This window comes from Octopus bimaculoides, chromosome 23, assembly GCF_046866305.1.
Source record: "Octopus bimaculoides isolate indiv1 chromosome 23, ASM4686630v1, whole genome shotgun sequence".
NCBI classification, from domain to species: domain Eukaryota; kingdom Metazoa; phylum Mollusca; class Cephalopoda; order Octopoda; family Octopodidae; genus Octopus; species Octopus bimaculoides.
In genome coordinates this window covers 7,633,413-7,654,628 of record NC_142950.1, presented here as the reverse complement: position 1 = coordinate 7,654,628, position 21,216 = coordinate 7,633,413, and the positions used below count along the sequence as shown (strand labels likewise).

At 37.6% G+C, this 21,216-nt stretch overlaps 1 protein-coding gene across 5 annotated transcripts in view; it reads left to right on the top strand.

Moving 5' to 3' along the window:
* Positions 1–5,224: 5,224 nt before the first annotated feature.
* Positions 5,225–21,216, top strand: part of LOC106875447 (SCO-spondin) — a 58,939-nt gene continuing 42,947 nt past the window's right edge. For 2 of the 5 annotated variants that reach the window (XM_089340076.1, XM_089340075.1), the window contains exons 1-6: positions 5,242–6,103; positions 8,642–8,713; positions 11,301–12,962; positions 15,678–15,851; positions 16,857–17,030; positions 20,395–20,631. In XM_089340076.1, coding sequence (XP_089196202.1) covers positions 8,665–8,713; positions 11,301–12,962; positions 15,678–15,851; positions 16,857–17,030; positions 20,395–20,631 — 2,296 coding nt within the window. In that variant the 5' untranslated portion in view covers positions 5,242–6,103; positions 8,642–8,664. Of the gene's footprint in view, positions 6,104–8,641; positions 8,714–11,300; positions 12,963–15,677; positions 15,852–16,856; positions 17,031–20,394; positions 20,632–21,216 lie in introns of all 5 variants that reach the window. The other 3 variants (XM_089340078.1, XM_089340079.1, XM_089340077.1) reach the window with 3 other exon arrangements.

Here is a 21,216-nt window from a genome sequence, read left to right as displayed (position 1 = left end):
ATTTTTTTTTCTGTGTTGGTGATGGAATTCACACACCTCATCAAAACGTCTGAGGAAACAAAGTGAAGATGTGCGAATTATCTTCTCCCCCCCCTCCATCCCCAATTATGGGCATGGGGTCCTCCACATCAAATTCCGGCATGATCGTAATTTATATCATCTAAAATAAATATATTCTGTAGAAAATTTTATCAAAAAAACATTCAGTTTTCGGACAGTTATGAGCAAACAAATCGAAGCGCAGAAACTATCCACCCTCCCCACCGACAAAATTTTTCTCACAACAAATCCCCTAACCCCTAACAACCTACGCCTTCTAAAATGTACCCCTGGAAAAAATTTCATTAACAAAATATGCATCTTTCTGAAATTTATGGCGAAACAAATTCGATGGGGGTGATGCACATTTGTAGCCTATGCCAAAATCATTATAAAATACACATAAATCAAATAAACATAATATGATCACTTGTTATATTTGAGCGACAGATATATCTTCTGCTATCAAAATATTGAATGCGAAGTTAAAACAAAATTTATGTTGATCATCAAAAATGGTTCATTTAAGCATGTTTTTATGATTTTTAATCAAATGTTTTTTTTGGTAAATAATGCTTAAAATGTTTATTTTAGAATATAAATTTCCTTGAACTTTATTTAATATATATATATATATTTTTTTTTTTTTTTAGATATTAATGGCTCATAATGCAGTGAGCTGGCAGAATGGTTAGCAACTTCGTCCGTCTTTACGTTCTGATTTCAAATTCTATGGACTTTACCTTTCGTTCTTTCGAGATCGATAAAATAAATACCAGTTGTGCACTGAGTGTCGATGTAATTGACTTATTAGTATCCCGAACTTGCTGGCCTTGTGCCAAAATTTCCAGCCAATATTATTTTTGTGACTGTTAGGCAGCGAGCTGGCAGAATCGTTGGTTCGAGCCTCTGAGTTCAAATTCCGCCGAAATCGACTGTCGTTCATTTTTCTGGGGGTCGATAAAATAAGTACCAGTCAAATACTGGAGTCGATGTAATCGACTTTTTCCCTCCCCTCAAAAGACTGCTGGCCCAGTGCCAAAATTTGAAAGTAATATTGACTGCCAGCAAGGAGCGAGTTGGCAGAATGGTTAGCACGCCGGGCAAAATATTCAGCGGCATTTCGTCCGTCTTTACGTTCTGAGTTCTAATTCCGCCGAGGCCGACTTTGTCTTTCATTCTTTCGAGGTCGATAAAATAAGTACCAGTTGAGCACTGGGGTCGATGTAATTGACTTATCAGCATCCCGAACTTGCTGGCCTTGTGCCAAAAATTGAAACCAATACTGCCTGGATCGTATGACTGCTACCTTGATATATCACTTAAACATCAAGTACCGAGGGAATAATTGCGTGTGGCCCAGGTGGTTAAGGGTGTTCCACTTGGGATCTGTTTTTTTTTATTACCCATGCGGGCTAAACATAGAGGTGACAAAACAAAACATGTGGGACATAAAACATATATAAAAAAAAACAAAAACAGAAATGAATGTTATAATGTATAAAGACATGAATATGATAAAATGGAAATGGAACCACTCGCCCCACCCACGAGCGGCCCCATTTTCTACCTTTTAAATCCTGAACCCTCTAACACAGGGGTTTTCAAACTGTGGTCCGCGGACCACAGGGAGTCCGTGGACAGCAAATACTTTTTATGAGCAATTTGATTTTATATATGTTTTTTAATCGAAATCTTTTAATTGACAATAAACCTATTTGTTAAATACTGTTGAATAAATAAATGTAAAAATATGTTATTTTAAGCAAATATTTATGTATAAATTTCATAAGCGTTTATAAGGGGGTCCGTAAGGTAAAGCCTGAAATATAAAGGGGTTCGCAAGTCAAAAAGTTTGAAAACCCCTGCTCTAACACATCGATCCCTGTTCGACTTGGGATCACAATGTCGTGGACGAGGCGGCGCTTTGCAACTCTGAGCAAGGCATTTATCCTATGTTGTTTAGTTTATTCTGCTAAAAACGAGTACTAGACAGGTGGATCCCTTTTCTCTCCAGCTGTGACATCCTGAATGTGACCCAAGTCGAAGGGCGAGAGGAACGAAAGTTTGTCTATGTCTGTTTGCGATTACGTAGCCACCAAAGACAATTAGTGAAAAGCATGCTCCTAAGTCGTACCCGCTAGCAGACGACGGCTGGTGTTCAGTAAATAAGTAAATAATAAAGGTAACCAACAGTGGCATGCCGACACAAGTGTTCCCCACCACCCACCGGCCGACTTTGTTTCCTCATAACTTTCAGAAAAAAATAGATATTTTTTTTGTTGAAAATTTTGACAAATATTATTCAGATGACGATTATATCAGCAAAAAAAAAAAAAATAGTGATCGCAGACATACAGGGTGTCCACAAGGTCTGGGTACATGGAGTAAATAGAATCATAACATAAACAATTAAATATAAGAAATTATAATTTCGGCCACCCGCAATAAGAGCTTTTGACCTTCCATCTGGAGATAACAAAACTATCCGATTGACATGGAATCATTAAACAACATATTCCAATTCCTGACCCACAGGCATGCTTGCTGTTTCCTCTCTCTATTTTTCTTCAGAAGATACAATGGCTTCTTCTGCATCCCAAGATCTAAAAAGGCTGGCTGGTCTCCAGTCGCCTCTCTCAAATCACTTCTTACCCCTGTTCACGTCACCCCAGTTTATTGCTAACCACTAAATCTAGTTCAGGAATTGGCAACCTACCTTTCAGAAAGTCCTGCAGGTCGTAGATTGCTCATGACTGGTCTGGTCGTTTCATAGAAATCTTCCGCCGCTTCCTCGAAGTCGTCTCTCTTCAACACGTCTCTTCATGGCTGCCGTTGACATTTCAAGGAATGTTTCCTCAAAGTTTTTTGCTTGTTCGCGCACACAAATGTTTTACAACGAAAATTGTTCGCACGTACGGTTTTTCAAGATGAAATCGACTTTTTTCCTTTTTAACCGCAGAAATTCATCGTATAATTTCATAACAAAATCTTAAATAACACGCAGACACTTAACAATTGCGTGCATCCGTTTCAGTGGTCCGCGCAGCAACTTAACAATGGATGGTCTGTCGCATGGATGCGGCCGTACTTCGCCGAGACAAATTTTTGCACACAATTAAATTTCTGCGCACACCCAGAGCAAAAAATTGGAGGGAACTTTGTTCAAAAGAGCGAACAAAACAAATGACAGAGCCATTTATTTCATATAAGCCAATAAAAGTGAAATAAAACGCGTCAAAACAGAGACCCTATGAGGTCATTCGATATGCTAGAAATGGCAGCCAAATCTGCTTCGACTCACACTGCCAAACTTTTTTTTTTTTTTTTGAAGGGAAGACATTAAATAATATAGTTTTAGGCATCTATAGATTGGATGGTCACGGCCGGTATGAGTTTAATTATATGTTCGCTGAATCAGGGCTAACTAGAACAAACTTTAAATACACTTAGCCAAACAGTATATTCTTTTGTCCGGTTTTTATAAGTGAGAAAACAAAAATACTGACATTTTGACCATAGTTGGAGAGAATATATATTTATAAAACATTTATAAAATATTCAGATCAATTAAAACAGAAAGTTTGTATCAAAGGACCAAGGGTGGTCTCAAGCAGGGCGGTATCAAAATATGTAGCATTTTTTTGACCAGTTACCAATAAAATAGTAATTATAGTGGTAATAATATCTTTTTTTATTTTGCCCTGCATGAGAATGGTGAGAACCCAAAATCATTAGATTATTATTCACACATGCTGCTATATTGTATGGAATTACACTTACCTCATCAGATTCATTCTAAACTTCTCTTCACAAACTTCTTGCCTTCTAAAAATGAAGGTTTTTAAAGGTTGCTTTCGTTTATTAAACCAAACAAGGCGGAGGTAAAGAATAGGTACACCACCGGTTTTCATCGTAACAAAAACCCCTAACCCTGAAATTAACACTAAAACTAACCGCTAACCCTAACCCTAACCGCCGGGTGTGCGTAGTCTTTACCTTCGCCACCAAACAGATTGTCAAATCTAGCTTGTCAAATCTAGTCAGCCTAGTTCTCTATAATCCTATAGAATGGCGTCGGAAATTATCAATACGCTTAAAATAACAACAGAAAAGTACGCAATTGTTTTCGACGTATATACTTTAAACATCGTAGATTACGATTCTGTAAATATTCAATGAAAGAAAACAACAAATAAACGTAATTCTGCAATGCACTGCAAATATCAACCTCCAAAAATGCCCTCCATCCTCGTCTTCAATAATTTCTGAGAAGTTTTTTAAGCATCGATCATGACTTAAAAAGACATTCTAAATATCAATGTTTTTCAAAAAGTATGAAAAACCTTGAAATTTCGTAACGTTTAGGGGTTTTTTAAACTTTTTTTAAAAAATTCTTTTGCATGTTTCGGTCCTAAGGCTGCGGCCATGCTGGGGTACCGCCATGGTCATTTTTTTTTTTTAACATCGGACATTAGAATTTTAATATTTCGAAATGAAACTTTGGCAAATAATTGAACTTGTAAACATTTTATGGATCTATTCAATCTTTATGCACAGAGTGTTTAGCTAAAAAAAAAAAATTAAAAAATCTGTGCATGAGATGGAACAGATCCAAAAAAAAATTAACAGAAAGCGTGGAATGGATCCAAACAAAATTGAAATTTTGATTTTTTGTTTTCTTGTAAGAAACAATCATTATCTCAAATGTTTAAAATATAATTTTGAACTAAAAATAAGGAAAATTTGTAAAAGCAGAATGTCAAAACGAAAGCATAACTGAAACAAACACGAGGAAGAAATTTTCATTTTGTTTTGTTTTCGCATAGGATCGTAATTAAGGTTTAAGGCGAAGGTAAAGAATACGCACACCCGGGGTTTAGGGTCAGGGTTACATCGAAAGCGGGTGGATTGCGTGTTTTTTTTTACCCCCGCCACGTTTAAAACAAATACTTCGAATGAAATATTACGGGTTTTTTTTTCCTTTGGTGGTTTAGATAATTTCCGACTCTATTCTCTTCGATTACTTCTCAGTGGGATACCATTTTGTAACCTTCATATAAAATAGTATACGTATTAAAATAATTAACAATCACCATCAAGCTTCATTTAATTGAATGAATACATACATACATACATACATACATATATACACATACATACGTGTGGGGGGGGGGGGGATACTTATATGTGTCCCACCCCCGCGACTTTGTTTCCTCGTAACTTCCAGAAAAATAGATATTTTAAAATGAAATTTTCTACGAATACACTTCAGATGATTTAGATTCCGATTATATAGGAATTTGATCTGAAGAGGAAAATAATGAGCACGCACAAATACATAACATTACACATCACAATTTTTTTTTTTTCGAAATTTCAAGTTTCATTTTGTAGATATATGTGACGTGTGTTAGTATGTATGTGTACGAGCCCACAAACAGTTTGTTTTCTTTTATATTAAGCTCCAATATAATCATTATCTATACACACTGAAAGGTATTTATAGAAAATTTCATTAAAAATTACCCATTTGCTTCAATGTTATGAGCGAAGAAAGTCGTCTCATGTAAATTTTCCGAAACTCCTCATCCCGCCTTCGGAAAAAATATGTTTTCACCACATATTCCGTTAATATAACCAGAATCTACACTATCTGAAGAAAATTTGTAGAAAATTTCATTAAAAAATATCCATTTTTCTGGAAATTATGAAGCAACAAAGTTGGTGAGGCACTCATGTGGAAGTATGCCTCTATAGGTATCTCCTATTAAAAAACAAACAAAATCATAATAATACAATGGTCGGTGAGAAAAGCGTTGATTTGATTTCTGGCGTCGTTTTTCCGGCAGCGTTTTGTTGGTGGAAGACCTTCTTTTATTGTAATGGACATTATCACTTATTTGAGTGTAATATAAAAATAAAAGAAAATAAAAAACCAGCAACGTTGTACCCACGACCAGATTTCGTGACAGATACATTCAGTTTATTATGATGTACTTTTGGAGCCGATAACTAGGAAACAAAGAAATGATTAATTGATTGATTATCTTTAAAGCAATAGGTATTTCATTTCTTTTTTCCTTCTCTGTCTTTCTTCTGTATATTTTTATCAACTCAATGTTTTTAAAGATCAGAATTCCTAAAGATTCAATTATAGAATTCTCCACGCCATGTTGGCAACCGCGTTTTTAAGTATTTAAAACCAAATTGACCATTCTTCTTGCTTAATTTAGCCGTTAGGACAAGAAAAGAAAACAAGAAACAGATTGGAAACAAATTATTTTAAAATAAAACTTTTTATTAATGTATTATTTCTTGGATGTCTCTATCTTCTGTCCTAAATTCACATTGGTCTTTTAATATGGTTCTACGTCTGTATTTAAGTCTCTTCTGTTGTTACTTAGTTCTAGGCCCATCACCAGACTTTGGCACCTGGGGGTGCTTCAGAATATTCCGGGTGGACAATAATTTGTAATAATGCTAAAGTGGAGTTACTAACGTGAAGGAAATCTGAGGATGCACCATTGAATTAGCGAGGGGGCGGTGCCGTTCAGTGCACCACCTTAGTGACGGGCATGGTTAATTCCCAAGGAGCTGGGCTTTCGCTCACTGTTTTTATTATTATTATTATTATTATTGTTCTCTGCTGGGTTTTTCCACGTGTAACCTTTCGAAGCGCCTCCCCCTATTGGGACTTTTATTTGTTATATCTTTCTCTGTTATTCCTAACTGTTTACACGAACGTTTTCTACCTTTTCGGACAAAACCCTTTGTAACCTTCGTCCTGTCTTTGTCCTTTCATGTTTTTGATTTATATTAGCCCTTGTGGCCAATAAAACAGAATTAATTATTATTATTATTATTATTATTATTTATTTTGTAATTATATTCCCAATTTTAGCTTCGTTAAAACATTACCCAACATGTTTGTTGAAGTAACCTGCCATGATGATAGGATCATTGTCGTTTGGAATCAAGGTAGTCTGCTGCATGAAGACCTCATAAAATTGGTGCTTCAGTTTGTCTGCCAGTCCAGACTGGAGCATAAAGCAGAGATAATTATCACAGTTAACCAAGATTACCTCAATCAAAATTTATACCTTTGCTCCATGCCATGAAGAATCTTGCAGAGTCTCCTCTCCACCATACCTCCTTGCATACAGAACAAGTCTACATGTCTTTGCACCAAAATTTAACAATCTCTCCAGACCTACTCTTTGTTGTGCCTACATTGATGGTGGCTGTTTCTAAAGTTGTGGATTAGATAAATTTACTAAACATTTTTAGAATCTTGATTATATTAAAAAATTAATCAAAATAAATAGTTTACTCATTAGAAATATAGTCATGGAAAGGTTTCAAGCAACATTAAAAATGGCTAGAACTTAATTAGCTGGATAATTAAATATATTTTTATGTGCTGTTACCATGTAAAAAGCACCTGTGCTGGTGCCACATAAGAAGCACTCATGCTAGTGCTACATGTGAAGCACCCATGCTGGTGTCATGTAAAAAGCACCCCGTACACCCTGTAAAGTGGTTGGCATTAGGAAGGGCATCCATCCAGCAGTAGAAACCATGCTAAAACAGACAATTGGAGTCTGGACAGCTCCCTAGCTGGCCAGTGCCTGTTAAACTGTCCAACCCATGACAGCATGAAAAACATACGTTAAATGATGATGATAATACCTCTAGTTTCAAAGTTCAAGTCTTGCTCAGGAATTGCTGAAATAAGTGGCCATGGTTTTTTTTACTTTTTATTCTTTGGGGTTTTCTTTTGCTCGTTGGGTCTGGAGAAGATGCAGTAGACTAAGACCCTCATAAGTCCTCACTGACCACTGAAAGTGATGCCATTCATGTTCTTGAAACTTTGTAAGTCAATACCTCTGAAGAAAAGCATGAGGAGGAACCAATGTTGGTTACATGAGACACAAATAAGTAGAAGACAATTGGCAAAGGTACCATGCAGTGGGGCTGAAGTATGGAATATAGTATATGTCTTTAATCCCAGTATGTAAGTGATACTGTCTATCCATAGAGACATTGATTGTTTAAGCAAATACTTGTTGGCATTCCGTCGCTTACGATGTCAAAAGTTCCAGTTGATCCAATCAACGGAACAGCCTGCTCATGAAATTAACGTGCAAGTGGCTGAGCACTCCACAGACACGTGTACCCTTAACGTAGTTCTTGGGGATATTCAGCATGACACAGTGTGACAAGGCTGGCCCATTGAATTACAGGCACAATAGAAACAGGAAGAAATAGTGAGAGAAAGTTTTGGTGAAAGAGTACAGCAGGGTTCGCCACTAACCCCTGCTGGAGCCTTGTGGAGCTTTAGGTGTTTTCGCTCAATAAACACTCAAAACACCCGGTCTGGGAATCGAAACCGCGAGTCCACTGCCCTAACCACTAGGCCATTGCGCCTCCACTAAGCAAATACTATTAACAGGGGGAAAAGAAAAGTTGAGTGGGGGCCCATAAATGAGTAAAAAAACCGAAACAGTTACACTGAGACAGCATAGGAAAATAAACCTTTTAAGTTCAATATTGATGATTAGTAGAGTTAACAGTGAATATGATGTTGTTACTATTGCAGGTTATATTCTGAATGGTGCTTGAATGGCAGCTCTTTTCAAATTATACCTATTTATCTGGACCATGCTGTCATGTAAGTAATAATTCTGTATTTTGCTCTATGCATTATCTATCTGTTCCATACTGTTATGTTACATAACTTCTGTGTTTTTACTCCCAAATGTGTCTATACTCAAGGAATAAATAATGGATGGCTAAAACTACATTTATAAGAATGAAAGAGATCTTTACCTCAAAAGACATAAGATTACACCTAAAATTGAGGTTGGTAGACTGTTATGTTGTTGCCAATTGTCTTCTACGAGGCAAAAACTTGGATAATGTACAGAGCAATGAAGAAGATAAAAACCTTTCAGATGGGGATCTTTTGCAGGTTGAGGGGGCTAAGCTGGAAAGACAGGGTAGCAAACATTGCTGTTCTAGAAAAGCTGAAAGTTCAAAGACACTTATTGTAGAGAATCAAGTCCACAAAGCTATCGTAATTTGGACATGCAGCTTACCACAAGTCATTTAACAAGTGTGCTGAGTGTTTTTTATGTGCCACCAGCATGGGAGCATCTGTACAGCACCGTCACTGGTGCATTAATGCAGCACTGGCACAGGTACTTTCTAAGCTGCACCGGCACCTGAAAGGACAAGTGTGTATGTGTGGAAAAGAGCGATTTTACTTAGCTTGACGTGTCTTATCAAGTACAACAAATTTCCACATCTCCTGGGCCCTTGTCATTTCCTCAGTGTGGCCCAGCATCCAAAGATCCTTTCTCGCCACTTCAACCAACATCTTAGGTTTATTCCTTCCACAGGTACCCCACTCCACAATTAGAGCTTGGCACTTGTTTATGCAGCTGTCCTCATCTATATGCATCACATGGCCAAACCAGCACAGTCTTCTCTCTTGCACACAACATCTGATGCCTCAAATTCACACAAACACATATACAAACATGCATCATAATTTTTTAACTTCCACTTTTCTATTCTTGCATGGTTAGGACAGAGTTTTTGTTGAGGCAGATTTTCCACAGCCTGATGCACTTCCTGTCACCACATAACACTTGGACCATGATTGTTTTTGACTGGTGTTATTGTAGACAATCCATTTTTCATCACTGGTGATGATTCGTTTAAAAAAAGGGCCAATTTCTTTGTGTTTGAGAAGCATATTGTAAATATTGATTCATTGTGTTAAGTGAACCTCTTTCAATTTATGTGGAACCCAAATATTGAGCTTCTTAACAAGTCCAATACATGTGCATTCTGTTAAGCAATCAACAATATATTTATATATATTAGGGTATTTTATAAGCACCTGCTTTGCTAAAAATAGCAGTCAAAATACTTCTAAGCAACAGAAGAATTACCAAAATTACTAAATTAATACAGGCCTGATAAGAAAAGAAAAATTTAGTGAATAAGATTAGTGTCTTATCTCTTCAAAGGATGCAGGAGGAATGTCAGTTAATTTGATATCATGATTTCAAATTTAGCGCCAGAGGTACCTGATTCTTTTCAGTCAGATCTGCAAGGGACAGCTACTGAAATTCACTATTACCATTCCTGTAAATTCGTTTGAGTGGCCAAACACCATTGAAACAAGACGAACCATGTGAAATTATTTATAGATATAAAAGAATAATATTATTCCTAAAATAATAACGTTAGTGGCCCCACGTGTAAAAGCCATATAAGCAAAATTAATAATTATACAAAATATCCAACCCATGCTAGCATAGAAAGCGGACGTTAAACGATAAGTATATTCATATGTACTAGGGTACTGCATAAGCATCTGCTTTGCTAAAAATAGAAGTCAAAATACTTCTAAGCTACATATATATATGTGTGTGTGTGTGTGTGTGTGTGTGTGTGTATACAATTGGTTCCGACTGACTGGTTGTAAGTCGATGGCCTATAGGCCTACATAGCTTTGTTTTATATTTTTACATTCTTAAGGTGTGTAGCCTTGTCTTGACATCAAGTGATGGGTGTAAATAAGCACCATCCTTATATAAGCAAGCTTGTCTGTTTCCAGTTTTCTGCGAGAAACTTATCAAATTAAGGGAAGATATTACTTTTCTTTTCTACATCTTTGGTTCTTCATTTTAAATTCTTCTTCAACTCTTCTTTGATTTTTCTTTTTGGGATTTTTCTTCTTCTCCTCCACTCACCTTCCGCCTTTATTTTACAATGCCATATATATATATATATATATATATATATATATATATATATATATATTTACATTCTTAAGGTGTGTAGCCTTGTCTTGACATCAAGTGATGGGTGTAAATAAGCACCATCCTTATATAAGCAAGCTTGTCTGCTTCCAGTTTTCTGCGAGAAACTTATCAAATTAAGGGAAGATATTACTTTTCTTTTCTACATCTTTGGTTCTTCTTTTTAAATTCTTCTTCAACTTAGAAGTATTTTGACTTCTATTTTTAGCAAAGCAGATGCTTATGCAGTACCCTAGTACATATATATATATATATATATATATATATATATATATATGTATACACACACACACACACATATATATACTTATATATATGTATGTATATACACACACACACATACATACGTACATATGTTCTTGGGGATCAGGGGAGAGAATTAGTAAAATATAACCTTTCTGGCTTTCTTATTTGTATTTTCAGATAATTGGGTGGATAGAAATCTTTACTCAGTGGCCTACAACAGGAATGCTGAAAGCATCGATTCTGATGAATTGGAGGACTATCTTTATAGTCGATGGCATAAGAAAGTTCCAAAGCCAATTCTGAAAAGGACCTCAGGCATTGTTATTAAAAGAGATCAGACTGCATGGAGAAACATGCCCAACAGAAAACATACGCCTTGGGTATTGTTAAAAAGTGACATGATTAGACACAATGGTGATGACGATGATGATAATTATATGCTAGGTGGTTCAAGTGACACTGATGAAGATGATGTGTCAGGGGAAGAGGAGGAGGAAGAAGAAGAGTCGATGTATGACGTTAACAACCATTATAATGGTGATGATGTACAAAGCTATTATCTTCTGCGTGAAAAGATCTATAAAGACATTGATAAACTAGCTCACAAATGTTCATTGCCATTGAATACTAGGTGTCTTTCGACTGTGTTTTACCATGTTTTCAAAAACCTCATGAAGCACAAGAAGAATAAGGAAAATGCTATGTTGAAAAGTAAGGAACAGAATGTGTTTATGCATCAAAATCCCTCCCCTTCAAAATCTTTGCACCAACTTCTAGAAGATATTTTTTTAAAGAAATACGGTTTTCTTCCCCATTCAACGAGTGAACATTCGTCAGGAGCTCAAAATCAAAACTCTTCTGAAGAAGACAGAAATAAACTCTTGCTGAAGCTTATTTCTCTAATCGATGAAAATAACACGGACACCTCTAAAAACCTCTCGACCAATCTGAATGCTGATGACCATAATAAGCAAACAGGGGACAAAAAGACAACTGGAGAGGCTATGCAATCACTTGTCGCATCCTCTTCTGAAGCTTCAATGAAAGAACCTCAAAGTGAAACTCACAAATCAATGCAGAGCAAATGGAAAAAGGTTAAACCTGGTTCACGTTCTGAATGGAAACGTCCTGAGATTAAAATTTCATTCAATGGGAATGAACTAAATATGAGTAAAAATACATATTTGGGCCTTGAATATTTCTACAAACTCATTGGTATACTGAACGATCTCAAAATCAATTTTACATATTCTCCTGAAAAAAAAGCTATATTTGTAAATCCTCAAAGCTTACTTGCAGCCGAAATGCAGAGGAAATTTTTGAATATTAAGAATGTAGGTTGGCAAAAAAGAAAACCGTTTAAAGTTCAAATTGATTTCCATAAGAACACCGCCAACAACTCACGAATAATTTTAAAGACGAGTAAAAATACCAAAAATGACAGCGATAGTTCTGAAATAAAAATTGAATTTCTTCAGCCTGTGAAGAATGTCACTGCTAAACCAACAGCAGTTAATGATCAAAGCGAAACTTCGTTTACTCCACAGCCCAATACGATGACAACTACAACAACAACACAACCACCCCCACCACCGTCACCAACACCACCAATTACACAACCACCACCGCCACCACCAACAACAGCACAACCACCCCCATCATCACCACCACTACCACCACCAACAACAACAAACCATTCACCAATGGACGTGAACATTAATATCAATGTAAACGACAAATATATAAACAATTCACTAACAGCAGGCAGAAAGAAAGAGATCAACATAACTCATACACACACACATCCAAACAATGCATATGGAGCTAAACGTCCCACAGGTAAGTATGATATCTTCTTAGTATTACTACTACTAACAGTCATTTCTAACATAGACACAAGGCCTGAAACAAAGCCTGTGGGATTATGGGAAGGTGTTCGTCAGATTGTCCTCCAGTACTTGGCTGGTACTTTATCTCATTGACCCTGGGGGGGGGGGGGATTCAAAGCAAAATTAACCTTGGCAGGATTCGGAAGATTTCCAAGAAAAATTGCAAACCATTTTCCTGGCGCTTTAATGATTTTTCTGAACCATCACCATAGCAATAACATTAGTATTGTTGTTCTTTGTCATGTGAGTTACCTGGTGACCCACCATTGCTGGTGTCATGTAAAAAGCATCCTGTTCACACTGTAAAGTGTTTGGCATTTGGAAGGGCATCCAGCTGTACAAAAATCCTGCCAAAACAGACCTCACCTGTCCTGGTGCCACATAAAAAGCACTGTCCATTATGTAAGGTGAATGGTCCTAGGAAGGGCAGCCAGCTGTAGCAACCATACCAAACCATATCTGATAGCCATGACTGTGTTCTCCTGTTTGTGTGGCATCGTGCAGAGGCCTCTTACCAGACATAGGGTCTTCCACCAGCCAGCCTGTTGGCCCAGGGCAGTACTACCTCTCCCAGGCACTTGATGTAGGCCTTTGTGTTGAGTCTGAGGCCGTGTGGGAAGATGAACAGAGGCATAACGTTGCCATCACTAGTGATCACTCCAGACACCATGATGTTGACTGGATGTTTGATTTTTATCAATCTCCCTTCAGCCGAAAGTTTTCTTAATAATCCTTTCTACATTAGGCACAAGGCTTGAAATTTGAAGGAGTGGAGGCTTGTTGATTATGTCAACCCCACCACTTACCTGGTACTTATTTCATTGACCCCCAAAAAGATGAAAGGCAAAGTTTGACCTCAGCTGAATTTGAACTCAGAACGTAAAGACAGACAAAATACCGCTAAGCATTTTACCCAGCGTGCTCACAACTCTGCCAGCTTTGCCACAGATGTATGCATGTACAACTGCTTTAGCACGCAGTTTCACATACTGGCATACCGTCACACATACTTCAGAAGCTGAAAAGCAAAAGTCAACCTCAAAAGGATTTAATCTCTAATGGCTAGAGATATTCTACTAAGAACCATAAGGTCAGGAGTTCAATTCCTGGTGGCGTGTCATATCCTGGAGCAAGCCACTTTATTTTACATTGCTCCAGTCCACTCAACTGGCAAAAATGAGTGGTACCTGTAATTTCAAAGGGCCAGCCTTGTCACACTCTGTGTCACGCTGAATCTCTCCGAGAATTATATTAACCCTTTTGTTACCAACCTACCTGAAACCAGCTCTGGCTCTGTATTACAAATGTCTTTTTTTCATAAGTTTTGAATTAAAATCTTCCACCAGACCTTAGTCACAATTAATGTCCCTAACACCAGCTTAATGATAACTAAGTTATTTTACTAAATCCTTTGTTATATTTAAAGTAATTGAAAGAAACACAGAGCATCTCAACAGAAATAAGGTAACGAAAGGGTTAAGGTTACATGTGTCTGTGGAGTGCTTGGTTACTTGCATGTTAATTTCACAAGCAGGTTGTTCCATTAACCTGGTCAACTGGAACCCTGGTTCTCGGAACTGACTGAGTGCCAGTTTGTTAGTTATAAATGGATACATTCAGGGTCTGCAAGGAAGTTTGCTACTCCTTGCCTTTCCTGCAATGTCTCGTCACACTCAGCGATAACTGTGCCTTCTACTGTTGGCAGGGGCCACAACTATCCCCCAAAAAGGCAAGAGTTGATTATGTAGGTACCTGAATATGCAGTGTTTAGCTCACATTAAAGGGAATTATTTGCATCGTAGAACTGGGCAGAGGGTGTGGTCAAAGGCAGACTGGCATCAGAAGGCTTATGATGATCTGAACTTGGGTATTCTATTATTTCCCTCCCCTCACTGTTTTGTTTTGTTTATTGCTGTTGCTGCTGCTGCAGCTGCTACTACTACTACTACTACTACTACTACTAGCAGAAGGCTTATGATAATATGTACTGTGGTACTCTGTTATTCCTCTCCCCTCACTGTTTTGTTTTGTTTACTACTACTACTACTACAACTACTACTACTACTACTACTACTACCACCACCACCACCACCACCACCTCAACCTCCACCACCACAACTACCATTATCATCACTACCATCACCACTACTACTACTACCACAACTACCACCACCATTACAATCACTACTACTACCACCCCTACCACCACCACCACCACCACCACAACTATCATCATCATCACTACCATCACCACTACTACTACTACCACAACTATCACCACCATTACAATCACTACTACTACCACCCCTACCACCACCACCACCACCACAACTATCATCATCATCACTACCATCACCACTACTACTACTACTACCACAACTATCACCACCATTACTACTGTTACTACTGCTTCCATCACAACCACCACTGCCACCATTACAACCACTGCTGCTGCTACTACTACTACTACTACTACTACTTCCATTATAACTACAACTACCACCACCATCACCCTAACCATTACTCATAATATGCAGTCCTCTTCACTCTCCCCTGTTCCAATCAATCCTCTTCTTTTCAGTTGTCCCCTACATTAACTTCATACCTGCTCAGCCAACCAGATGTGCTTTTTCCTTCCTCTCTTCATTTCAATTTCTTCTTTCAGCACCATCAGTGACCCACGTCGGTGAATGGACTGTCTGGTACAAGTGGTCTCCATGTTCAACATCCTGTGGAATTGGTCACAGGAAGAGGCATCGTATGTGTCTACCACCAGGCTTCTATTGCCCCGGCAACCATTCAGAGAAGGCATCCTGCTTGAAGAGACACTGTAACTTAGGTAAAGTAATTCTCTGTGGATGGTCATTTCAAGATTTGCAGTACTAGAATTGTCAATATATGTTACATTCTTTATTTACATTATTTACAATTGACAGATATTTGTCCTCATCTTGTTTGTTGTTAACACGTTTCGGCTGATATACCCTCCAGCCTTCATCAGGTGTCTTGGGGGAAATTTGGAACCTGGGTTCTCATTTCTAAGGTATTTTTCATTATTGTTGTTATTATTATTATTATTATTGTTATTTTTATTATCATTATTATTATTATTATTCAGGTCATTGCCTGGAATCGAACTCGGAATCTTGGGGCTAGTAGCCAGCGCTCTTAACCACTACGCCATATGCCCATGGGCATATGGCGTAGTGGTTAAGGAATGAGAACCCAGGTTCAAAATTCCCTCAAGACACCTGTTGAATGCTGGAGGGTATATCAGCCAAAACATTGTGTTAACAACAAACAAGATGAGGACAAATATCTGTCTAATGTAAATAATGTACATAATTCCTCATCTCTTAAATATATAGAACTGTATGTTACATTCTCTACCAATGTTTTGTGAGTTGATTCAGAAAACATAAACTAGATACTTGTGTGTGTACTTGTGTGCATGTGTGTGTGTATGTGTGTGTGCATGTGTGTGTGCTTGTGTGCATGTGTGTATGTGTGTGTGTGAATCTTTGTGTCTGTGTTTGTCACCCCCCACCACTTGACAACTGGTGTTGGTATGTTTACGTCCCCATAACTTACTAGTATGTCATAAGAGACTGATAGACTAACTACCAGGCTATTGAAAAACAAAGTCCTGGGATCATTTCATTCGACAAAAGTTCTCCAAGACAGTGCCCCAGCATGACCGCAGTCTAATGAGACTGAAACAAATCAAATATAAAAGAAACCATGAAAGATACAGTGGGACTGAACCCCAAAACATATGGTCTGGAAGTGGACTTCTTACTACACAACCATTCCTGTGACTACTTACTTATTTATTTATTTTCAGGAACAGCAGCTCTGCCTTCAGGGCATTTGACAGCATGGAACACATGGGCCACATGTTCCGTCACATGTGGCATGGGCCAGAGGCACAGACAACGGCTGTGTTTACCGATAGGTTCTCGTTGTGAAGGCAGCATGACACAACAGATCGTCTGCAGAGCAATGAGCTGTAGTGTTGGTAAGTTTTGAAGGGTCATTAAGCCATTTTATCTTTATCCACAAGTGTTCAATATATGCGAGGTCAGTGTCTAGGGAACTTCACCTCGACATCTAAAGCCAAACTTTCCCTGATTGCTGCCATTGTTGTTGACCCCTAAGTTGATTCTGATCCAACGGAAACAATGGTCGAAAGCATTAACCATTCTATTGTATTTTGAGGGATAGCTGGAACTTAACAATCTCATCATCATCATCATCATCATTATTATTATTATTATTATTATGCAAGGTGGTGAGCTGGCAGAATCATTAGCATACCACGCAAAATGCTTAGGGGTATTTCGTCTGTCTACACATTCTGAGTTCAAATGCCACCAGGGTCAACTTTGCCTTTCATCCTTTCACGGTTGATTAAATAGGTACCAGTCACATACTGGGGTTGATGTAATTGAATTAATCCCTTGCCCTCAAAATTTGAGGCATTGTGCTTCCAGTAGAAAGGATTATTATTATTATTGTTCAACATTTGGTAGTTTCAGGCAAATTTTGGGGCCTGAAATTTTGTGGGAGGAGTAAAGTCAATTACATCAACCCCAGTGCTCAACTGGTACTTATTTCCTCAACCCCACCGAAAGGATGAAAAGCAAAGTCAAGCTCAGTGGAGTTTGAACTCAGACCATAGAGATGGATGAAATGCTACTGAGTATTTTGTCCAGTTCACCATTTTCCAGATATTAAATAATAATGATGATGTTGAGAATGATGACAAAAGTTTTACTGAAAATTGCAGAACCTCCTTTATGAGTCACCATAAATCCTTCCCTCAAACTGCTGAAGCAGGGGCTTGAACTTGTTATTCTGCCCATAAAGGGCGATGAAGATCAGACTTCAAGGTAGTCTCAACCACTTCCAATCCATTCTTCGACTGTGTGGATATTGGGACCTTATGGATCAGGAGTGGCCAAGTCATTAAATAACAAAGGCCACATGGTATTATTATTTTTTTTTTTTTTTTTAACAGTCAAGTACTGCAACATATTATTTTTGCTGTTACATATTTAAATAACTTTAAAGAAGCTTGTTGTGTAAGCTGGAACAATGCAAGAAGGTACAAAGTAAATTACAAAAGGAAAACAAAACAAAACAACAGTTTTACCTTGTATTTCTATATTTCGGGGTGAAAACCCCTTCTTCAGGACATTTGATTAAAGTGGTAGTTGGAGAAAGTCATTGTCTCACATCTGAACAACGACTTTTTCTGAGCAATGAATTTTTTCCCAAATGTCCTGAAGAAGGGGTTTTCACCCCGAAATATAGAAATACAAAGTAAAACTGCCACTTTGTTATGTTTCCTTTTCCTTTTGTAGTTTATTTTTGACCTTCTCGCATTGTTCCCGCCTTACACAACTACATTCTTTAAAGTCATACCACACAATGTTTCAGCAAAACTACATTGTATATAAACAAGAAAATATACCACAATATAATTTTACACAATCAACTAGATTGATTAATACGTGGGCGTATGTGTGTTCACAAATGTATGAGTAGTGTTTGTACGTGTGTGTGTGTGTATGCAGACATTATAGACATTGTGCTGTAATTTCATCTTTTGCAGGTACGTTATTTCCAGGTTTCATATCAATAAAGGTTAATGGCCAGATAATTGCCCTGGGCTTGCGTGACACTCAACTAAAGCTGATGTGAAACTTAATATTCTAACATCATTGACAAATCACACTGACATACATTTGTGCAGCACACACACACATACACACATATACACACATACATTATATACACATTTATATATATACATACATATATATGTATGTATTTATATATACACATATATATATATACATATACATATATGTATATATATGCACACACACATGCATATTTACATAATATACATATATATATATACACACACACATATTTCAAATGAAAGTAGTACTGTCTATATATATATATATATATATATATATATATATATATATATATATATATATATATGTATATATATGTATGTATGTGTGTATGTACACATAGATTTCTGTTGTATGTAAATACATCTTTTTTTTTTCACTAAAATCAAAAGTTAAATTGGCTGTGTATATAATACAAAGTATTAAGCTGCAGAAATTTTCCTCATTAATTTTTATTAGGTTTTGAGATTATTTAATTTTTTGATATCAAAATAAGAAAATGAGATGACAGGAGAATAAACAAATATCTTATGAACTTTATTGACTTACAGCTGTTTCTGCTATAAGACACAGTGGACTCATAGTTGAGTGCCTGAATAACATTTTATAGCTTCATCAGTGCTTTGAATATGAAGTGCAGTGTTATTTAAATTGACATACGCAGGCATTCTGTAAGAATTGTACTGGGGCCCAATTTGTTCAAGTAAAACTCTCAAGATAGGGCCCAGTGACTGAACCAAGTAAATGATAAAAAATAACAAGGGTTAACTCAGTGGTTCTCAGCTGAGGTCCACAAGACCCTTAGAGATCCATATAATAATTTGTTGTTAAAATTTTGGTGCAATAGAAGGCAGACAGAGGGCAGTACTGTCAGCACACCAAGCAAAACGTTTAGCAGCATTTCGTCTGCCTCTAAGTTCTGAGTTCAAATTCCACCAAGGTCAACTTTGCCTTTCATCTTTCTGGGGTCAATAAAATAAGTGTCAGTTGAACACTGAGGTTGATGTAATTGACTTACTCCTTCCCCTGAAGTTGCTGGCCCTGTGCCAAAATTTGAAACCAAAGATTTTGTGCAATATTTTGGTTGTACTTCTACATTACACAAGATATTTCAATTTTTTAATACAATTCCTAGTGATACTTGGCACTCCACTGGTTACGATGATGAGGGCTTCAGTTGGTCCAATCAACGGAACAGCCCCCTCATGAAATTAATATGCATGTGGCTGAGCTCTCCACAGACACATGCACCCTTAACATAGTTAGTTCTCTGGGAGTTTCAGTATGATGAGGCCAGTCCCTTTGAAATACAGGTACTATTCATTTTTGCCAGCTGAGTGGGCTGAAGCATCATGAAATAAAGTGTCTTGCTCAAGGACACAATGCATCACTGGGAATCGAACTCACAACCTTGCAATCATGAGCTGAGTACTGTAACCACTGAGCCACATGCCTTCACAGTGATATTTAATTATGAAAATATAACAGGATTTTTTTTAAAACATCGAATGGCTATATATGGTGGTGGTGGGGGTCAATCCAAGTAAAATAGGAACTAAGAGGACCCATAGCTAAAAAATGGTTGAGAAAGAAACACTGAGTTAAATAATTGCCATTTTATTCATCTTACATAATTCCAATTGTCTGTTCAATGTTTTTTTCTTTTTATAGTAACTACAACCGAATTACCAACAACAACTACGGCAGCGAGAACAACGAAGAATGTGGCTTCTGTCAAAATAATTGTTCCAACAGGACACTGGACCATATGGCAAGGATGGTCACAGTGTTCCAGCTCCTGCGGGCTCGGGATCAGAAAGCGCACGCGTGTATGTTTGCCTTATGGTTTTCACTGCGAGGGGGACCTGCTTGAAATGGCTTCATGCATGTTACTGACATGTGATTCAGGTAAAGGAAAAATGCTTATACTGCTCTGGCAGTTAATTGTTACCCCCCTTAAATTCTTTTTTTTTTACAGCCCTTATATAAACGCAGGGTAGCCGTGTATCTTCTCTATAGCAAGACACCTCTGCCTCTGCTTGACTCTGGCATAAAAATCACCTCACCACCCCGTCAAATACTCCCCCTACTTAGTTGAAAGCAACTAAGTGCATGGCTGTGAAACATGGGCTGTGACAGCCGAGAACATGCATAGGCTTGGAAGAAATGAAGCCCGTATGCTTTGCTGGAGGTGCAATGTCAGAGTGCATGTTCAACAGAGTGTAAGCATCTTGAGAGAAAAGTTAGGCATAAGAGGCCTCAGATGGGCTATGCAAGGGAGACGACTGCGCTGGTATGGTCATGTGATGTGTATGGACGAAGAAAGTGGAAGCAAAGTGTCTGAGTTCCTTTTGAGTGTTGCACCTCACAGAAGCAAAGTGGCTGAATTCCTTTTGAGTGTTGGGCCTCACGGAGGCAATGACCAAGACCTTTGGCATTATGTTATGCTTGAGAAGAAGACCCATCAAGCTGAGCAAAATCACGATTGGGAAA